This window comes from Saccoglossus kowalevskii, chromosome 16 (genome assembly GCF_978046115.1).
Source record: "Saccoglossus kowalevskii chromosome 16, keSacKowa6.1, whole genome shotgun sequence".
NCBI classification, from domain to species: domain Eukaryota; kingdom Metazoa; phylum Hemichordata; class Enteropneusta; family Harrimaniidae; genus Saccoglossus; species Saccoglossus kowalevskii.
Genome location: NC_140656.1, coordinates 5,873,605 through 5,893,172, shown reverse-complemented (window position 1 = coordinate 5,893,172; position 19,568 = coordinate 5,873,605). Strand labels below are relative to the sequence as shown.

General features: G+C 35.2%; 1 protein-coding gene across 1 annotated transcript in view; it reads left to right on the top strand.

Moving 5' to 3' along the window:
• The window catches only part of LOC100369572 (phosphatidylinositol 4-kinase alpha-like), a 68,080-nt gene that overhangs the window by 28,230 nt on the left and 20,282 nt on the right, over positions 1 to 19,568 (top strand). Inside the window, exons 15-30 of the mRNA XM_085491663.1 lie at positions 234 to 342; positions 3,410 to 3,546; positions 3,865 to 4,146; positions 4,266 to 4,390; positions 5,664 to 5,829; positions 6,837 to 7,037; positions 8,010 to 8,102; positions 9,132 to 9,288; positions 12,492 to 12,619; positions 13,359 to 13,517; positions 13,791 to 13,838; positions 14,234 to 14,445; positions 16,261 to 16,388; positions 18,060 to 18,292; positions 18,557 to 18,738; positions 19,235 to 19,367. Coding sequence (XP_085347789.1) covers positions 234 to 342; positions 3,410 to 3,546; positions 3,865 to 4,146; positions 4,266 to 4,390; positions 5,664 to 5,829; positions 6,837 to 7,037; positions 8,010 to 8,102; positions 9,132 to 9,288; positions 12,492 to 12,619; positions 13,359 to 13,517; positions 13,791 to 13,838; positions 14,234 to 14,445; positions 16,261 to 16,388; positions 18,060 to 18,292; positions 18,557 to 18,738; positions 19,235 to 19,367 — 2,493 coding nt within the window. The remainder of the gene's footprint in view (positions 1 to 233; positions 343 to 3,409; positions 3,547 to 3,864; positions 4,147 to 4,265; positions 4,391 to 5,663; positions 5,830 to 6,836; positions 7,038 to 8,009; positions 8,103 to 9,131; positions 9,289 to 12,491; positions 12,620 to 13,358; positions 13,518 to 13,790; positions 13,839 to 14,233; positions 14,446 to 16,260; positions 16,389 to 18,059; positions 18,293 to 18,556; positions 18,739 to 19,234; positions 19,368 to 19,568) is intronic.

The window sequence follows — 19,568 nt, the reverse complement described above, 5'->3', positions numbered from 1 at the left end:
ATTATTAAGTAATGCTGGTAATTTAGATACATGTATACTTATCCCAGTTTTGGTACTGGTAAGGAATGCTGGTAATTTAGGTGTACTTATTTTTTTAGGCCAAGTTATAATATTTAACATATTGTTATATGTGAATATCTACATTTCACATTTTCTTAGTTAAATTAGATGTTTTGTTGAAGTGATAATGCATTTACAAAAAAATGATAATGTTGTATTGTCTCATTCCTCAGCTTGTGAAAAGACTTCCACCAATCAGTAATCCCAAACCTCGTTTACATAAATTATTTCGTGATTTCTGGTTGTACTGTGTTGTCATGGGGTTTGCAGTTGAGGAATCAGGTAAGTTCAACAACAGTTAGGGACATTTATTAATGGGATGGGAAGGAGTGGACCATTAAACATGTATTTGCAAGCAATTGCAGGAAGAAAATCACTTGTGTCCCTCAGAACTCTAGTTACCAGTGAAAGAATTTGTAATTAACTTTACTCTCTTGCATAAAAAATAAATATGTATTACAAACATCATTGATTTGAGCTGCCATTCTTTACCATAAAATTATGATTTTTTCATTGTCCTAGCATTCATAAAGTTGCACACTTGGGAGTCTTGAAGTTTTAGGATTATTATGTCACATATATGAAAGCCTGTATTTGTATGAATTATGGCAAATGTTTTTCAGTGTATTTAAATGCTTGTGATCGTTTTGGTTTCCCATTTAACTGTGTGTGAATTTCATTTTAACACTTTTAAATATCAGTCCAGAATACGTCTATTCACAAAGATTTGCTTTGTTTTCTCACAATCTACACAGATTCAGACAATCAAATGTTTAACAAAATAGTACCAAGACCCCGATATAGCTTTAAAAATGCTCACAAAATGCAACTCTATTATTATTTTAAAACTATGGAATCCATTGTTTACTATGGATACGCATAGTGATATTAATTTTCCTTATAGTGATATAAAATCCCATCGAATGAGACTGTTGACGCTATCTACTTTCTGTCTCCTTACTTCCAACAACACTGTTAGGAAATATTTATATATTCATATTATCAAAATGACAGTTTATTCATTGTTCCATTTATTCGTTATCTGTAGGCAAAATTTCTGCTGGTAATATTTTATTTATTCAATATTCTATTCTATTCTATTCTATTCTATTCTATTCTATTCTATTCTATTCCATTCCATTCCATTCCATTCCATTCCATTCCATTCCATTCCATTCCATTCCATTCCATTCCATTCCATTCCATTCCATTCCATTCCATTCCATTCCATTTCATTCTATTCTAACTTTACTACTGAGTTCTGTTGTAGTCTACATGCTCATTCCATTCAAATATTTTTAAGCCATGTTTTTGGCTACAGTCTTCAGCTCTTCTCCTACTGCCTATCCTACTAGTAAATGTGCCTACTGATTGATTGAAAAACAAAACATAGTTTAGTTCATGCCTGCAAATGTTTATCCCAATGTTTTAAGCTATTTACTTGACATGTGTGTATCTATGCTACTTAAGTTTCAGTTTATAATGCAGACACTGCATGTACAAGACCTCCTAACTTCAGTAATTTCTCTGATTGTTTATTTTATTTGCAATCTTCTTTTTAAAATTATTTACATAAAATAAACAGTTGTTGTTATGTCTCCCACTTTGAATTGAACATTGAAGAAAGACTTCATCTTTATCCTACCAATTCAAAAATGTAATAATATTCATCTAATATATTCATATTTTATCCCTTTTTTTGATGATATTTGTCGTGCCCGCATGAAGTGTTGCGAAAACAGCAAGGTATTCTATTTAAGTGGTTTCCTACAGTTACTAACAGTGCATGTCGTGTCTTGTTTTGTTTTACCTTCATACTATTTTAAGCATGAATTATTAATTGATGACTTTATAGCTTTAACATTCAGGGTTTGTTTCTTTAGTAAATGTCCTTATAAGGAATATCACTTCTCCTGGTACTAATCTTTCCGCCATCTTGGATTTGCAGTGCATCCTGTGATATAATCTCTAAGGGAGGGCATTGCTTACATACAGACCATGTTTGAAAAAGTGAACCACGCAGTCATGCTATATATGCTTTTATTTCACTGCGTCCTTGTAGCTTCCTTGCTTCTTACTGCTCTAGAAAAATCCAGAATGCATTTAAAATCCAAGGTGACAGATATTTCTTGTTGACACTGAGAAAGCCTGATTAACTGATTGTCTAAACTGCATGGAAACCAACCCAGTACATCAAATTTAACTAATTTTTTCACTGTATGTACACTGACTAGTTTTTTTTACCCATTATTATTTGTGGTTGTCATTTACCCAAAATGCATCACTCAAACATTTCTAACATGTATTTTGTGTTGGTGAATGAGAGTGGCTTATGGTAGGAATAGCTGCTTATGTATAACACACATATCTCCATAGTGATGTAATACAAGACAGATTGAAAATCTCATAGTTTGATTTCAAATACTGCCAAACTTTGTTTATATACAGCCCGATAACTGCGAATGGTAAAAATGATATATTTTGGCAATCTAATGTGTTCTCATTTCCAAAAATATTATTCAATCCTCCAAAAAATAGATTGAAATTAAAAAATAATTCTAATGAATTGGAGCAAATATTGCCACACAAGGCCTTTGCGTGAAATAGAACACCATGGCGTTGGCGAAATTACAATATGAGAAATGATTTCCTATGTTAATTCAGCAATACTTTCAACACTTTGTTGTTTCACTTTTTCGATTATGCAGATTTGCATATGATAAATATATAACCCCGCGATTGACAACACAGTTGGCATCAGCAGAGAATTATGATTACGTTTCACTTGTGGCTCGGAATCATGCAAAAACTCTGGTGGTATTCACTCGTCAACCTGAGAAAAAATATTGTAAAATTATATACAAGTAAGGGTTTACTATGATTATAAAATACATAATTATATAATATTTCTTATTCTGGTTATCATTGTCTTTGAAGCAATGATGGATTTGACCTTTTCACCTCAAAAGACAACTTTTGATACCTATCACAAAATACTTTGCCAAGAAAACTGATAGTGTTAAGTAATTTAAGTAATTAAGTATGAGCCTTACATAGATATAATCAGTGTAGACTGAAAGTCATCATATTCAGATGATAACATACCATATTTCACGTGCACCATATGTAGCAACACTCAATCACAATAGATACCCTTATACATGTATATACAGTAGTCTTAGTACGGTAATATATACTGTATTGTAGTTTGGTTTTAAGAATGGTCTTCTAGTGGAGAAAGTTTGGTAGTGGCATTCTTGAACCTTTTGTAGTACTGCATGAATTTCTCTTGTTAGAATTTTGGTTTTAATTGAGAAATAATTTGTACACGTTTGTGAATTTTTGACAGGTTTGTGGCCGAGAGAATGGTATGATGGAGTACGTGTCATAGCAACCAAGTCTCCGTTACTTACGTTAGCTGGTGGAGAACATCTCAGATCAGAGTTACAGTATAACTCGGCATTACGAAATGATACCGTAGCACCGGTGAGTAAAACATTATGAAATAAAACTATAGCATAGACGAGTTAAACCTAACCCTGCATTTGGAAATGATTCTGTAGCGTCGAAAGTCAGACTTTACAGTATAAGTAAACCAAATACATTATAACATCTTTAATAAATACATAATGAAGTTGTGCTGAATAACACTCAGACTTAATTTCATAATTACATTTTCTACCTTAAAAAATCTGGTTAATATCTCATATATAGCATGGCTCTGTAATGTGTTGACAGACTTTGTTATATCTAAAACAAATCTTAATTTTGTTGTTAAAATCTATCACTGTCACTTGTTAACAGGCAGAGTTGAATGAACTACGTCAAACTATTCTCAGTCTCTTGGAGCATCCACCTGAAGTTATTCCACTGGTCAACAAACTTAGCTTTGCGCAGTGTACATACCTTCTGTCTGTGTTTCGTATGGAAACGTTACGTGTACAGAATCTTGCTGATGACTTTCACATAATGTTTCGGTATCTTGAGGACAAGGCTATCCAGAAGGACAAAGCTGGTATGTGGCAGTGTTTGTCTGCGATCTCAGATCAAGTTTTTAAAATGTTCCTGAACTTGATGGAAAAAAGGGTAAGTTAGAAACATTGTCCAGTGTATTAACTAATACAGTAATATCACCATGTTAACTTGTAAAGCAAATTCTTCATGTATTTATATACATGCAGAATAACTGTAATATTTTATTTCAGCCAAGAACTGAAGTGAGAGACCGAGAACTGGAAACCCATGCACAATTCCTGCTTGTCAAATTTAATCATGTTTTGAGAAGAATAAGAAAAGTTGCTGACAGATATTTATCTGGATTAGTTGACAAGTAAGTTCAGATTCATTTTTTAATACGTTTGTAATTTAAATGTTTGTTTTGAACCAAACACAGTACTAAACATAATATAGATTTAGATCAGTGAACTGGTTAAATGTCAAAGTTGACTCTGGCAGTGAAGAGGTTAAGGGTCAAAGTTGACTCTGGCAGTGAACAGGTTAAGGGTCAAAGTTGACTCAGGCAGTAAACATGTTAAGGGTCAAAGTTGACTCAGGCAGTAAACAGGTTAAGGATCAAAGTTGACTCAGGCAGTGAACAGGTTAAGGGTCAAAGTTGACCGGCAGTGAACTGGTTAAGGGTCAAAGTTGACTCTGGCAGTGAACAGGTTAAGGGTCAAAGTTGACTCTGGCAGTGCAGAGCTTAAGGGTCAAAGTTGACTCTGGCAGTGAATAGCTTAAGGGTCAAAGTTGACTCTGGCAGTGAATAGCTTAAGGGTCAAAGTTGACTCTGGCAGTGAATAGCTTAAGGGTCAAAGTTGACTCTGGCAGTGAACAGGTTAAGGGTCAAAGTTGACTCTGGCAGAGCTTAAGGGTCAAAGTTGACTCTGGTAGTGAAGAGCTTAAGGGTCAAAGTTGACTCTGGCAGTGAAGAGCTTAAGGGTCAAAGTTAACTCTGGCAGTGAATAGCTTAAGGGTCAAAGTTGACTCTGGCAGTGAAGAGCTTAAGGGTCAAAGTTGACTCTGGCAGTGAAGAGCTTAAGGGTCAAAGTTGACTCTGGCAGTGAAGAGCTTAAGGGTCAAAGTTGACTCTGGCAGTGAAGAGCTTAAGGGTCAAAGTTGACTCTGGCAGTGAAGAGCTTAAGGGTCAAAGTTGACTCTGGCAGTGAAGAGCTTAAGGGTCAAAGTTGACTCTGGCAGTGAAGAGCTTAAGGGTCAAAGTTGACTCTGGCAGTGAAGAGCTTAAGGGTCAAAGTTGACTCTGGCAGTGAAGAGCTTAAGGGTCAAAGTTGACTCTGGCAGTGAAGAGCTTAAGGGTCAAAGTTGACTCTGGCAGTGAACAGGTTAAGGGTCAAAGTTGACTCTGGCAGTGAACAGGTTAAGGGTCAAAGTTGACTCTGGCAGTGAAGAGCTTAAGGGTCAAAGTTGACTCTGGCAGTGAAGAGCTTAAGGATCAATGTTGACTCTGGCAGTTAGCAGGTTGAGCGTCAAACTTGATTCTGGTAGTGAACAGGTTAATGGTTAACATCCATTTGCAAATAATATTATGGCTTCAAAATAATATCTATTCATTACATGGTAATATTTTCCTGTTTTATATATCATAGATTTCCTCATTTACTGTGGAATGGAAGAGTTGTAACTACAATGCTGGACATACTACAGCTCTTGTCAAAGTCTTTGGAAGATGAACCAACACAGGAAGCTACAGTTGTACAAGTACCTAATACTCAGTTCACAGTGACTGTTATGGATACTATGGAGGCTAGAGAGGTCAGTTTAACATGTATGACTGTGTGTCATATAATATTAATTGAGTCATGTCAATTATTAGCATTTATGTGCGAGTAGGTGACAGCTGAGGTTTTATTTGAGAAGTGATAATGTTAATATCTCTACTATAATGTAAGCTGCATAAGGACATACAGTGAAAGCTATGTCAGTGACCACCTTAATGTTAAGACTACCTAAACATAGTGACTATTTTTGGGCACTCATTAATATACATGAAGGTGAAGAGTTATGTCATTTTACACACACACATACTCCATGTATTAAATGAAGTATCCTGATTGGTGGATGGTACCCATGTTATGTAATGGGCCATTCCATTCCCCCCCCCCCCCTGTTGATGAGCTTGTGTGTTTACTTCTTACAGGGTATAATTTCCAAGGGTGTTTAAGTCATACAAAGTTTTATTTCCAAATCACCATTCACCATACAGTGATGGAAATCCAAAACTATAGTTCCTACTTATGGTGTTGATGAGTTTTTTTGTGCCACCATACAGAGTAGGATTTCCAAATATAACTATCATATGCTAATTTACTATTTTTTAAAGTTCAAAATTTTATATTTTATAATGTAAATCCAAACTAGTCCTGATTCACGGTATTGATGAGCTCATTCGTGCCACCATCCTTATCTAATTTCAGTAATAACTATTTTGTACTGGCCCAATCTTTTTACCATATACAGTCAGAATTCCAAGTTTTTTTAGTCATACAGTCTTGGAAATCCAACCTCATCAACCGGTATGTGGCGAGACAAACTAGGCCATATTTTATTTAGTAGCCATAACTGCCTGGATTTCCAGGATTTTTTTTTCCATACTTGTCTGGATTTCCAGATTCTGTTTCTCCATATACAGTTGGAATTCTATTTTCCCCATCATACAGTGCTGGAAATCCGACCTTATCAACAATTTGTGAATAAATCATTTCATATATCAGATTCCACACATTTACAAGAATCAGTGAGTAATTATGTTTTATTTTCAGACTATAGTCCGTGATTTTTCAGCTCGATGTAGTGGTATTCTACAAGAGGCAGTAAAATGGGCCCCTAATCCTACTAGATCACACTTACAGCAATATTTAGTTGAACGAGAGAATTCCAGCGATGGTTCTTTTCAACATAGTGGTCTGGCTTTGGCTACAGAAAGCGCTCTTCAATTTGCAGGATATAATAAATCAGTTAGTGTGAGTATTAGTAGTTATTCTAGTGTCTTTTAGCGCTAGAAATTTTTAATGTCCTTGTGGAACTTTTTAGCTCCGCTGTCGACTTGGTTGAGCGGGGCTTATCATATGAGTGATTGTCCGTTGGCGTCCATCATCGTCCGTGTCAATTTTTTTATTTTTTCAACTTCTTCTTGAAAACTACAAGCCTGAATAATAGATACTTGGTGTGTATGTACTTTGGGTAGACCTCTTTTGGATTTGTTCATTTCATGATGATATCTTCAATTCTATAATTTTGGTGAATATTTTGGACTTCCTGTTAAAAACCACAAGTCACATTGCTTTAATATTATACTTATAGGTACTACAAATGGTCTTCTCTCAAATTTGTTAATTTCATGTTGATATCTTCAATTTTCTAATTTTGATGAACATTTTTGTCATTTTTGGTAAAAATTTATATTTTTGACTTCTTGTTGTAAATGCAAGTCTGATTGCTTTGATATCATATATTACCGCTCTCAGATTTGTTCATTTCGTGATGATATTTTTGATTCTCTAATTTTGATGAATATTTTTGTCATTTTTGGTAAAAAGGTATTTTTTCAAATTCTTGTTGAAAACAGCAAGTCCCATTGCTTTGATACTATACATATTGTTCATTTTCTAATGATATCTTCAGTTATTTAATTGAAATGTGCATTGCTAACAGCGGAGCTAACTCAGCCGACAGACTGCTTGTTTTGTAAACCTGTGTTTTACTTTAAATCGCTGTTGTTTAAATTGGTAGACTGCCCCTGTCGTAGCAATTTTAATGTTTTATATGATAAACCTTTTAAATGAATTTGTAAAATCTATGCTTATGATGTGAAATTATCACAACTGGTATCCTGCTGCGCCCTCAAGCATCATTTTGTAAGGGTTGTTATGCTAATGGTTCATGTGACAGACAAGTTGGGCTGTAATCACTAATACTGTTGTTTCATTTGTTAGGGTTCTTCTCTAGATAAAAGGCCAGGCTGCGTAAAGAACAATTCATCTAGTTTTGTATCTGTCGTGAGTCTAAGAAGTAGATACACTGGCGAAGTAAGTTCTTGAATTCTTTAATTCCTTTCACCACTTTGTTTTTTCTTTTGAGATGTAAAAGTTATGATGATAAGTGTTGTTGGTGTGTTGGACTTATTTAAACTTATGAATATGTGTCAATTGCAAAATATATTTACCAATTTTCGTGAGAATTATGAGCGTTTTTTTTCTAAATTATGTATATGTTCAGCAAATCGTGTCTTTTTCAGGAATTATATTAAAAGTCTAAACAATCACCACAAACATCCAATCAAGACTTGCTGCAAATTATATTTCCCACCATTCATCGAATAGCATTAGTCACGTACATGTACCTATGCAAACTAAATCACTCAGATAACTTTGAACCTTTTGCCCTAGGCTTTAGCTAAAGATAAAAAAAGTTTGAGTCACTTTATAATACTTCATTGTTTTTCACAACAAATTTCAAACTTATTTAGCAACTTCGCAAATGAAGAGAAATGAAAAAATCACTAAGATTTGAGAAAAAATGTGATACTGTACCATAACATTTATTATATTTTTCCTGATGTTTTATTTACATTTTTGTGGGTAACCATGATGGCCATTTTTGGCAGAATAATTCATGGTTTGAAAATAGTCTTAGCCATAAATGGTGGCAAAAGTGACATAATTTATTTTAGCAAAATCTAAATGAATTGAAATGGTGAAGAGTTGTAGAAACCCAGATTCCCAGCGCTATGGCAATTTATGAATTGCAACTTTACTTTTAATGTATATTGAAAATAAAAGACGTTTTATCAACTTCTAAGACATTTTTGGTACAGGAATAATCTGAACTTTGGAAACTCCCTATTTAGGAGTGTATAAATAAATATTTATTCCTATACAAATTTCTAATAATCATAGTTTTTATCTTACAATAATTGTAAAATACTTTTAAATTGAATATTGGTCAAGATGCATACAACTGGGGTTTGTAAATCATAAAATAGTTACCTCAGAGTTTTTGTTCAGACTTTCCAAATAGCCAGATTTTGAGTTGACAGCAAGTTGTTCATTTCACAGGTAACTGGGATGAAAGCCATTTATGAGAACTCAGACATGCCTTTGAACTTGGCAGTGATTTTAATCAAACAGCTACAGAAGGCATGTAATGCTGGATCTGAAGAAGACTTAGCACACTCACTGTTTAGAGTGTGTGCACTGTTAATTTCTAGCAAAGGTAAATTATTATCTAAGAATAACACAATACATGTGAAATGTTGAATCTGCCATGGCATTGTGTCTTTGGATAATCATGTGACTCTACAGTCTCATAAATTATTCATTTATGCATTCATGTGTCGTCCCGACCTATTTCTTAGACATGCCTGGACTGATTACATTCAAACTTCAGACATTCATCATACATAATATTATACATATGCACATAATTTTTTTCTCGATCTGATTCAAGATCTGCTGAAAATCAAGCATCACTGGCATTCCAAAAGCGGATCTCCGCTGTTTACAGATGGATTTTGTTCAAACTTGGTATATGCATTGGACATTATGGGTCCCTGATGCATGTCATTTTGTTTTTCAGATTGGATTCAAAATGACTGGTGGCCATTTTTAGTCCCCGTTCGGACGCAGTCCGAAAACGAGGACTTATGTTTTGACCTCTGTGTGTCTGTTCGTGCGTGCGTGCGTGCGTGCGTATGTGCGTGCGTCTGGACCTGTAACTTAGAAATGCCTGGACCAATCACAATCAAACTTCACACATACATCATACATGATATTATACATATGCACGTCAATTTGTTTCACGATCTGATTCAAGATGGCCGAATGGCGGCCATTTTTGTGCTAAAAATCATCAAAATCAAGCATTTCCCAGCTGTTTACAGATGGATTTTGTTCAAACCTTGTATATACGTTGGATATTATAGGACCTTGATGCACATCATTTTGTTTTAGGATCTGATTCAAGATGGCCAAATGGCGGCCATTTTTGTGCTAAAAAATCCTAAAAATCAAGCATTTCTCGGCTGTTTACAGATGGATTTTGTTCAGACTTGGTATATACATTAGACATTATGGGACCTTGATGCAAATAATTTATTTGTTTTTCAGATAATATTCAAAATGGCTGACTGGTGGCCATTTTGTTTTAATGAATGTGGTTCTCGTGCCATATCTCTGACTTGCTTTCACTGATTATGTTCAAATTTTAAATATTCATTATACATCATGTCATAGATAGACAGATATATTGGTTTGACGATCCTATTTAAAGTGGCCAAATGGTGGCCATTTTTGTGCTAAAAAATCATCAAATATCAAGCATTTCTGGCATTTATGGATGGATTTTGTTCAAACTTGGTACATATATTAGACATTACAGATTCCTGATGCACATCATTTATTTTTTAGATCAGATTCAAAATGGCTGTCTGGCGGCCATTTTGTTTTAATGAATGGGCTTCTAGACCCATACATTGTATCTCCGGCTTGTTTTGACTAATTATGTTCAAATTTTAAATATTCATTATACATCATGTCATAGATAAACAGATATATTGGTTCGACGATCCTATTCAATATGGCTGAATGGTGGTCATTTCTGTGCTAAAAAATCATCAGATAGCAAGCATTTCTGGCATTTATAGATGGATTTCGTTCAAACTTGGTACATACATTAGACATTACGGGTTCCTGATGCACGTCATTTTATTATTCAGATTGGATTCAAAATGGCTGACTGGTGGCCATTTTGTTTTAATGATTGGGCTTCCAGAGCCATGTCTCTTAAATGTTTTGACTGATTATGTTCAAATTTTATATATTCGTTATACATCATGTTATATACCGGTATATACATGTATACAAAATGGTTGATTTTGAATGCTGTTCCAGAGCAATATCTCTCAATATGGACAAGTACTTGTTTGACGATCAGATACAAATGTCAATCATTATAATGTTAAAAAATCATATTTCTGACATGGTTATATTCCAGCTTTATTACTATAAACAAAACTATATATCTTAAATTTGATAACTAACGGGGACTGTGCCATGCATGGCTTGTGTTTTAATGAATGCGGTTCTGGCATGCCTTGACTGATTATGTTCAAATTTTATATATTCATTATACATCATGTCATAGATATATATATATAGATGTATTGGTTTGACCATGGAAGGTAAAAAGAGAGGAGATAGGACGCTATTGTTCTCCCTTGTTCGATGATCGTTTTGATTTATTTACTTGGTAAACAATTCCGTAATGCGATTATGTGAATAATTAATATTCGGGTCGGCTCAATTCGAACATGACAACAAATCTTGCTGCACCAGTAAAACTATCAAGCAAGACAGCAACATAACCATAACCCAACATCTTTCCCTATTTGAGTATTTCAATCGCGGACAATAACTGTAAAAATCGTTAAAATGAAATGAAAAATATGTATTTATATGCTCATATCAGAAAACTGACACAACAATAACTGTTCGTGATCACACCAGGGTTCTAACATCGCACCACCTTCCATATGATCACACACACAATGTATTTATAAGTATATTTGTTGTGTCGAGGCGGTAACAAAATGGCGAAACTATTGTTTTTTTCACCATCACATATCACCGCATACAAACAAGACAAAGCTTACTCGAAAGTGCCTGACATAAAGTTTCATTTGAGCTTTTTAAATACTTCGAGAGACAACCGGGCGTGTAGATTTTTCGTCTTTAAAAATGGAACAAGTTTACGTGCAGAGACCGAGCAGCGTATCATCCGCTCACGCTGGAAACAACTGACGAGTGTTTTGTTTCCGGTGCCAGGCCTTGTCAATGATCTATGACGTCACGTGAACCTTTCTGCGCATACACTCTTCCGTCTCTTTGCTGATGCGCAGTGCCACTCGTGACGTTGATTTTTTTTTTAGTCACGAAAAATGAGAGTTCATCCCATTTCGCTGAGTAAATAAGTGGTACTGGTGATGGGGTAAAACAAAATATATAAACAATAGCAATAAGGCGATATTGTCAGCTTGATACAAAAGAAATAAATCTGATTAAAAGTCGTCCTATATCCTCTCTTTTTACCTTCCATGGTTTGACTATCTGATTCAAAATGGCCGACTGTTCTAGAGCAATATCTCTCAATATGGGCAACTACTCGTTTGACGATCAGATACAAGATGACTGAATGTCAATCATTTCAGTGTTAAAAAATCACCATAATCAAGCATCAGCTTCTGTTTCATATCTCTGACATGTTTATGTTCTAACTATATTACTATAAACAAAACTATATATCTTAAATTTTATAATTAACTGGGAATGTGGCATGCATGGCTTGTTTGTTTTCAATAAAACAAATGTTGACTACTTGATGAAAAATTTGGGTTTTCACTAGATTGTTTTTTATTTCAGGTCTCAATCGACAGCTTCTACATCACTTGTGTTGGGCTCCAATACGGGTATTTACAGCCTCAACATTGGACACTGCTGTTGCATGCTGGGAATGGTTATTGGCAGCAAGACATGATCTAGAATTGCAGGTATAGAATAGAGAGAATTCATGGCCACACCCATGGTACATGAATAGACTAGACTGAAACAATAGCATCAGTAATATATGACAGTCAAACAATGTTATACCATGTTTTCACAGTAACATAGCCACACCCATCTCAAATCAGGTCACACAAAATCTGACCTTATGTCAGGTCACACAGAGTCTAACCTTGTGTCAGGTCACACAGAATCTGACCTTGTGTCAGGCCACACAGAATTAGACCTTGTGCCAGGTCACACAGAGTCTAACCTTGTGTTTGGTCACACAGAATCCAACCTTGTGCCAGGCCACACAGTATCTGCCTCATGTCAGGTCACACAGAATCTGACCTCATGTCAGGTCACACAGAATCTGACCTCATGTCAGGTCACTCTGAATCTGACCTCATGTCAGGTCACACAGAATCTGACCTTGTGCCAGGTCACACAGAGTCTAACCTTGTGTCAGGTCACACAGAATCCAACCTTGTGCCAGGCCACACAGTATCTGCCTCATGTCAGGTCACACAGAATCTGACCTCATGTCAGGTCACTCAGAATCTGACCTCGTGTCAGGTCACACAGAATCTGACCTTGTGTCCGGTCACAGAATATGATTTTGTGTCAGGTTGCACCCGTATCCAGACTTTCATTGCAGTTAAATATGTTTATTTATACTTTATTTCTTGTTAGTTTAAGATTAGTATTTTTCTGTTTATTTATACCTTTATTTACTTACTTCAGTTTACTCAGGAGATGGTGGCTGCATGGAAGATGACAGTGGACATGAAACTTGGAATATTTGAACCAGACAAACCTGATGGAAATCCTTTAAGCTTTGCTGATCATGAAGTACCAGCCCCCAATCCACCAAATGTGGCACCACACCAGATATGGACAACGGTACGTTTCAATTCATTCTCACTGGTGAAATTCACTGAAATGCATATCATGATTTTATTATGAAGAAGTAATATTACACACAAGTTGTTATCTGTGACCACTAAATTTGTATGACAGTAATTTTGAGTTCTCATATTTGCATAGAAATAGATTTGTTTGTTGGAATATTCTAATTACAGTCATTTATGGAGAAAGCTTGAATGTTATACATTCATATTGTTCTTAAAATGAACACAGTTTGGTAATAATCATCACAATCTTCCCAATTTGCAGTTTTTACATCAAAGATTTGAAGCTATCAAATATTCAAGTATGGATCAGGTGAGTTCCTGTTATAAGATAAAATTCATGTAATTCTGTCTGGTGGTTGATTCATTGACATTTGTTCAACTGATGCCAATTTTTGACCTACACATCAAACATTGTAACACGTTATCAAACATTTCTCAGGCAGGCCTTCGTCGATATCACTCTAATATGATATGAACATCATGCCTGGTTCCGTGTTTCGATTCAAAATGCCCAACTAGCTACCATTTTTTTTCTCTTGCACATGTTTCTATTACAGCACTTTCACCAATTTTGTTTAAAAATAAAGATACAAAGACGAGGCAAAATTATTTGCATGTGCCTGCCAACTTGTTTTCTGTTTTGATTATAAAATTCTCTTGACTTGACTTGCCAAATACAATGCAGAGACTTGTATCTCATTTCAGGTTGAGATGTTTGCAATATTGCTACATCATTCTTTATCTCTCAACGTTGGGTGTCAACCAAGTCACATGAGTCGTCATATAGCAGCGGTAGACACCAGGTATCGACTATTGACAATGGGTATGTCAATGTTGCAAGGTGACGTGTTGCCACAATCAACCAAGAAAAATGTACTCCGTGAGAGAGTCTACTCGGCAGCATTTGATTATTTTACGTAAGTTGTGTTATTGAAGTCTTTGTTGTTGTTTTAAAAGTTGCATTTAGCATTCATAAAGCTTTATGCAAAGAACTGCTATGGCAAATATTGAATCACATGGCAGAAATTGCAGGAAATATTTGAGAATTCATCTATTTCTATTTTGTTACTGTGGGATGCAATAATTTGGAAAAAATGCAATGTTTGTGAATTCACGCTAATTAAAGCACTAGTTTCGAAATATTGACAATTAAAAAACAATCAAATGAATAGCCAAAGTGAAATTCTGACATTCTGAAAATCATTGGAAATTGGAGATTTGGTTTAGGACACATTTTTCACAATTCTCATGTTGTCTTAAGGTAGCGAGACTATTATTTGCGTTGAAAATTACGATTTTCACATTTATTTATTAATTGATGAAATGCACTATAAACTTTCATCTGATAAAGTCAACGTAACCTAGAATGTCATGTAAGTTGGTTAAAATATAGATTTTCTGAAGGGAAGCAAGGCAGCTTCAGTAGTGTTTTCCCAAATCAACAACACAGGTTTAATCTGTGTGCCTATAAGTTTCAAAGATAAACTCAAGACAAAGCAATGTTAGGATGTGTTATCAGTAGCTATCTGACACACAATGAGTGTTTCCAAACATTTGAGTGGTTTGTCTCCGCCCCTGTTTATTTCACAGATTAGTCATTTGCATATGAATGTGTCAGACACAAGGTCACACAGCCACTGAAAAAAATCATTGATTTTGGCGTTTTCATCTGCCAATTTTATCGAATTACACCTACTCCATTCCTTTATTTTTTGGTTTCCAATAGCCTTATACATTTGAATGCCCCTACAACATGTTAAAACAGACCTTGATGTGAAAACAAATCGCTTGTGCCGATAAACAAGCTTAAAAATCTGTGATGTGACTTCATCAACGATTTCTAGGAGTTTATGTTTTTCAAAATACAAGGTCTTTAAAAAAAATAACATATACTTATTGTCGTCGCATTAACACCAAATTTTCACAGCTCTAAGGTTACAATGAGAGGAACTAGAATGTGTCCAGACAAACTATTTCATGGATTATTTACCAATGTGTTGTGGTTTGAGTTGGGGGCAATGCGACTAAGACAGAAATTAAAATTCAGGACACTACTTTTCAAAACGCGTTGCTTGAATAAAACTGACCAGACACATTCAATTTACCAGACTATTGAACAACTAGGAAAAATGAAAAAAAAACTTCTTATCACCAGCATAAATGCGTAATTATTTTTTTTACAAAAAAAGTAATTTTTCACCTTTGATTGAGTAACGCGTCGTAAAATGCAGATACAGGCATGCAAAATACACTTGTGAATAGCTTGAAGTCTGGCGATTCTAAAAATATATACTTTCCTGGGTCTATTTGTAGTCATTTGGTCACAATTAGAAGATGAAAACAAGCATGCAAATAATAGTCCCGCTACCTTAAGACCCCCAAAAAACTTTAGGAATGATCTTAGAGTGCAAGTTTTTGATAAATTTTCAGAAGTTCCTTATTTTCAGAAATTGTTTTATAGTTTTAATAACACTGTTTGTATCTTGATACACAATTCCACAAATCAGGTTTAGATTATTTAAATCTCAAAATTCTCTGCTCAAACTAATATTTTAGATTGACGAAATTGTGTTTATCATGTCAGTATTTTTATTAGCTACATTACATAAAACAATTGTTCACTCACAACTTGGTTGAAAATATAGCCTAGCTTTATAAAGCAGCAATTTTTGCTATTTTTATTTTCTGTAAATTTTGATTGTGTGTTGCAATAAATCGTGTTCTATTTACAGTGCCACGGCTAAATGTCCAACTCAGACGTCGGCAGAATTGAAGGAAGACATCAGAATCTTGATAAAATTCTGGCAAACTATGCATTCGGATAAGAAGTATCTAATGTACAGTAACGTTAGTAACACAGGTACGCAGCAAATGTATTAACTACGCTATTAGAACCATAGGTCACCGTATTCATTTTACATCATGTTATAGATATATAGATGGATTCAAAATGGCCGACCAGTGCCATTTTTAAGTCCCCGTTCGGACGAAGTCCGAAAACGGGGACTTATAATTCGGTCTCCGTCCGTCCGTGCGTCCGTGCGTCCGTCCGGAGTCATATCTCAGAATCCCTAGGATCGATTCCGTTCATTCTTTGCATGTGCCTAGTACTTTATGTGGGACATATGCACATGCAGTGGTTTAGCGATTCGATTTAAAATGGCCGACTGGCAGCCATCTTGTTTTTTGAAAATGTTGTATTTTGGACATGCTTTGCCAGTTTTCATTCAAATTTAGTACATAGATTATACATGTTAGGATACATGTCCCCGACCGTCTGTGAGTTCCTGAGTCTGTCCGTCCGACCGTCCGTGTGTGCGTCTGTCTGTGCGTCAGTCTATCCAACGTCATATTTCAGAATCCTGTGGACCGATTCCGTTCATTCTTTGCATGTGCCTAGTACCTTATGTGGGACATATGCACATGCAGTGGTTTAGCGATTCCATTCAAAATGGCCGACTGGCAGCCATCTTGTTTTTTGAAAATGTTGTATTTTGAACATGCTTTGTCAGTTGTCATTCAAACTTGGTACATAGATTATACATGTTAAGATACATGTCCATGTTGATTTATTTCGCAATTGGATCAAAGATGGTCGACTGGCAGGCATCTTGTTTTTGTTTTTTTATGCGGTATCTTGGACGTGCTCTGTCAGTTTTCATTCAAATTTGGCACATACATGTACTTTGTACATGTTAGGATGCATGTCCATGACAATTTGTTTCAAAATCTGGTCAAGGATGGCCGATTGACAGCCATCTGACTTTTTGGCCTTACTACTATATTTCCACAATTTATGTACCATTTTCATTCGTATTTGGCACATACATCATACATATCAGTGTGTTTCATAATCAGATCAAAGATGGCTGAATAACGGCTGTTTTTATTTTGGCTATATTACTATGACATGAAACAAGTGTTTTGATGTAAATAAACAATCTGTTGTATACGCTACTTGGAACTCAAGTTTCAAGGACACGCTCGCGACAACCCCTCCGCTTTAATATGACGAGCACAAAGAGAATTTAACGGGGACTGTGTCATTTTCAATGACTTGTGTTTTAATTAATGCTGTTCCAGAGCAATATTTCTCAATATGGACAAGTACTCATTTGACGTTCAGATACAAGATGTCAATCATTTTAATGTAATCCATATCTCTGACATGTTCCAACTATATTACTATATAACAAAACTATTATCTTAAATTTGATAACTAACGGGGACTGTGCCATGCATGGCTTGTTTTTTTTTTTTTTTTACTATATTCCAAAATAAAAATTATTTATTATTTGAAGTTCTTAATGTAATCAGCAAGAAGCCAACACAGGGCCAACATATTCTCTTTCTTGGCTTACATGGTCATACACTTTTAATATTTACACACATGCAGTGCTTGATTTCGGAATTATTTTATCTTTTTATCATATTCTGATCATATTCTGATCATATTCTGATCATATTCTGATCATAATTAACTTTCATAAGGTGCTAAAATGTCACCTTTGATATGTTTCATTGTTTTCAGATCCGACTCCAGATTCTGGTCTTGGTTCTACATTAAGCACAGTGCCAGTAGACTTGAGGGCGAGTTCGGAAATACATCGTCAACCTGGAGGATGGATTAACACAGCACAACTAACTAGTAACATGTCGGTTATTTCAAAACGTTCGTCAACCATGACAAGAAAAAGTGCTGGGGGCACAGATTATTTGGTAAAAGATTACATGAAGAGGAGGAATTTTATTCTTTCTCTTCTGGTGAGGTTGATTTGAATTCTCATTTAAAATTTGATTAATGATTATCTTGCCTTTAATGTATAATAATATAAACAAATTCAATTTTGTCAGTGGTAATTATGGAATTTTGTAGCAGTACAAATGTTCCTGGCGTCCTATAAAAAAGATTGTAAGCGACTTTCACAAAATTTAGTTTTTACTAATTCTATCTTTGTATGGAATAAAAGTTTAGCCAAGCTCAATTTTGTGACCCAATTTGAATGCAATGTAAATAATGATTTTCAGGCGAATGAGATAGACCGTCTGACCACATGGACCAATCCCCTTGGACAGCAAGATTTAAATTTAGATGGAGAGGATACCATAGCTACGTGGAGAGCTCAGATGGTGTCTGACAGAACATGGAGAGATATGGTGAGACTAGCATGGGAAATATCACCATATTTGGCATGTGAACTCCCTAGAAGGTGAGTTATTGGAAAATATTGCCATATTTGGCATGTGAACTCCCTAGAAGGTGAGTTATTGGAAAATATAGCCATATTTGGCATGTGAACTACCTAGAAGGTGAGTTATTGGAAAATATTGCCATATTTGGCATGTGAACTACCTAGAAGGCGAGTTATTGGAAAATATTGCCATATTTGGCATGTGAACTCCCTAGAAGGTGAGTTATTGGAAAATATTGCCATATTTGGCATGTGAACTCCCTAGAAGGTGAGTTATTGGAAAATATTGCCATATTTGGCATGTGAACTCCCTAGAAGGTGAGTTATTGGAAAATATTGCCAAATTTGGCATATGAACTCCCTAGAAGGTGAATTATTGAACAATTTTACCATATTTGGCATGTGAACTCCCTAGTTATTGATTTGAATTTTATATACAACCACAATCAGAATTTTTCTTACATATGCACACTATTCAACATCCAATTAGGGACCTTTTTTGATTTGTTGATAGATTCAAGAGTACAGATGCTGTCAGAAGAGAGGTAATCCGATTGGTGCGTCTTGATCCACTGGCTGTCATTGATTGTACAGAGAATATACATTATCTTGTAACGGAGCACAGTGTGGAAGCGGATGCCCCTGAGGTAATACATACATGTACATGTATCAGGGTGTCTTATGAATTTTATGGTAACACATTGTATGCCATAGAGTAATTCAGATAGAATCAGATTTGTGTGATGCTCAGTGTATTTAATAATCTATAAAGTTATGTTTTCATCAACAGAAGATCTGTATATCTATCTGCATTTCATTATTCGCAGTCTAAGCTTGAAATAGCTTTA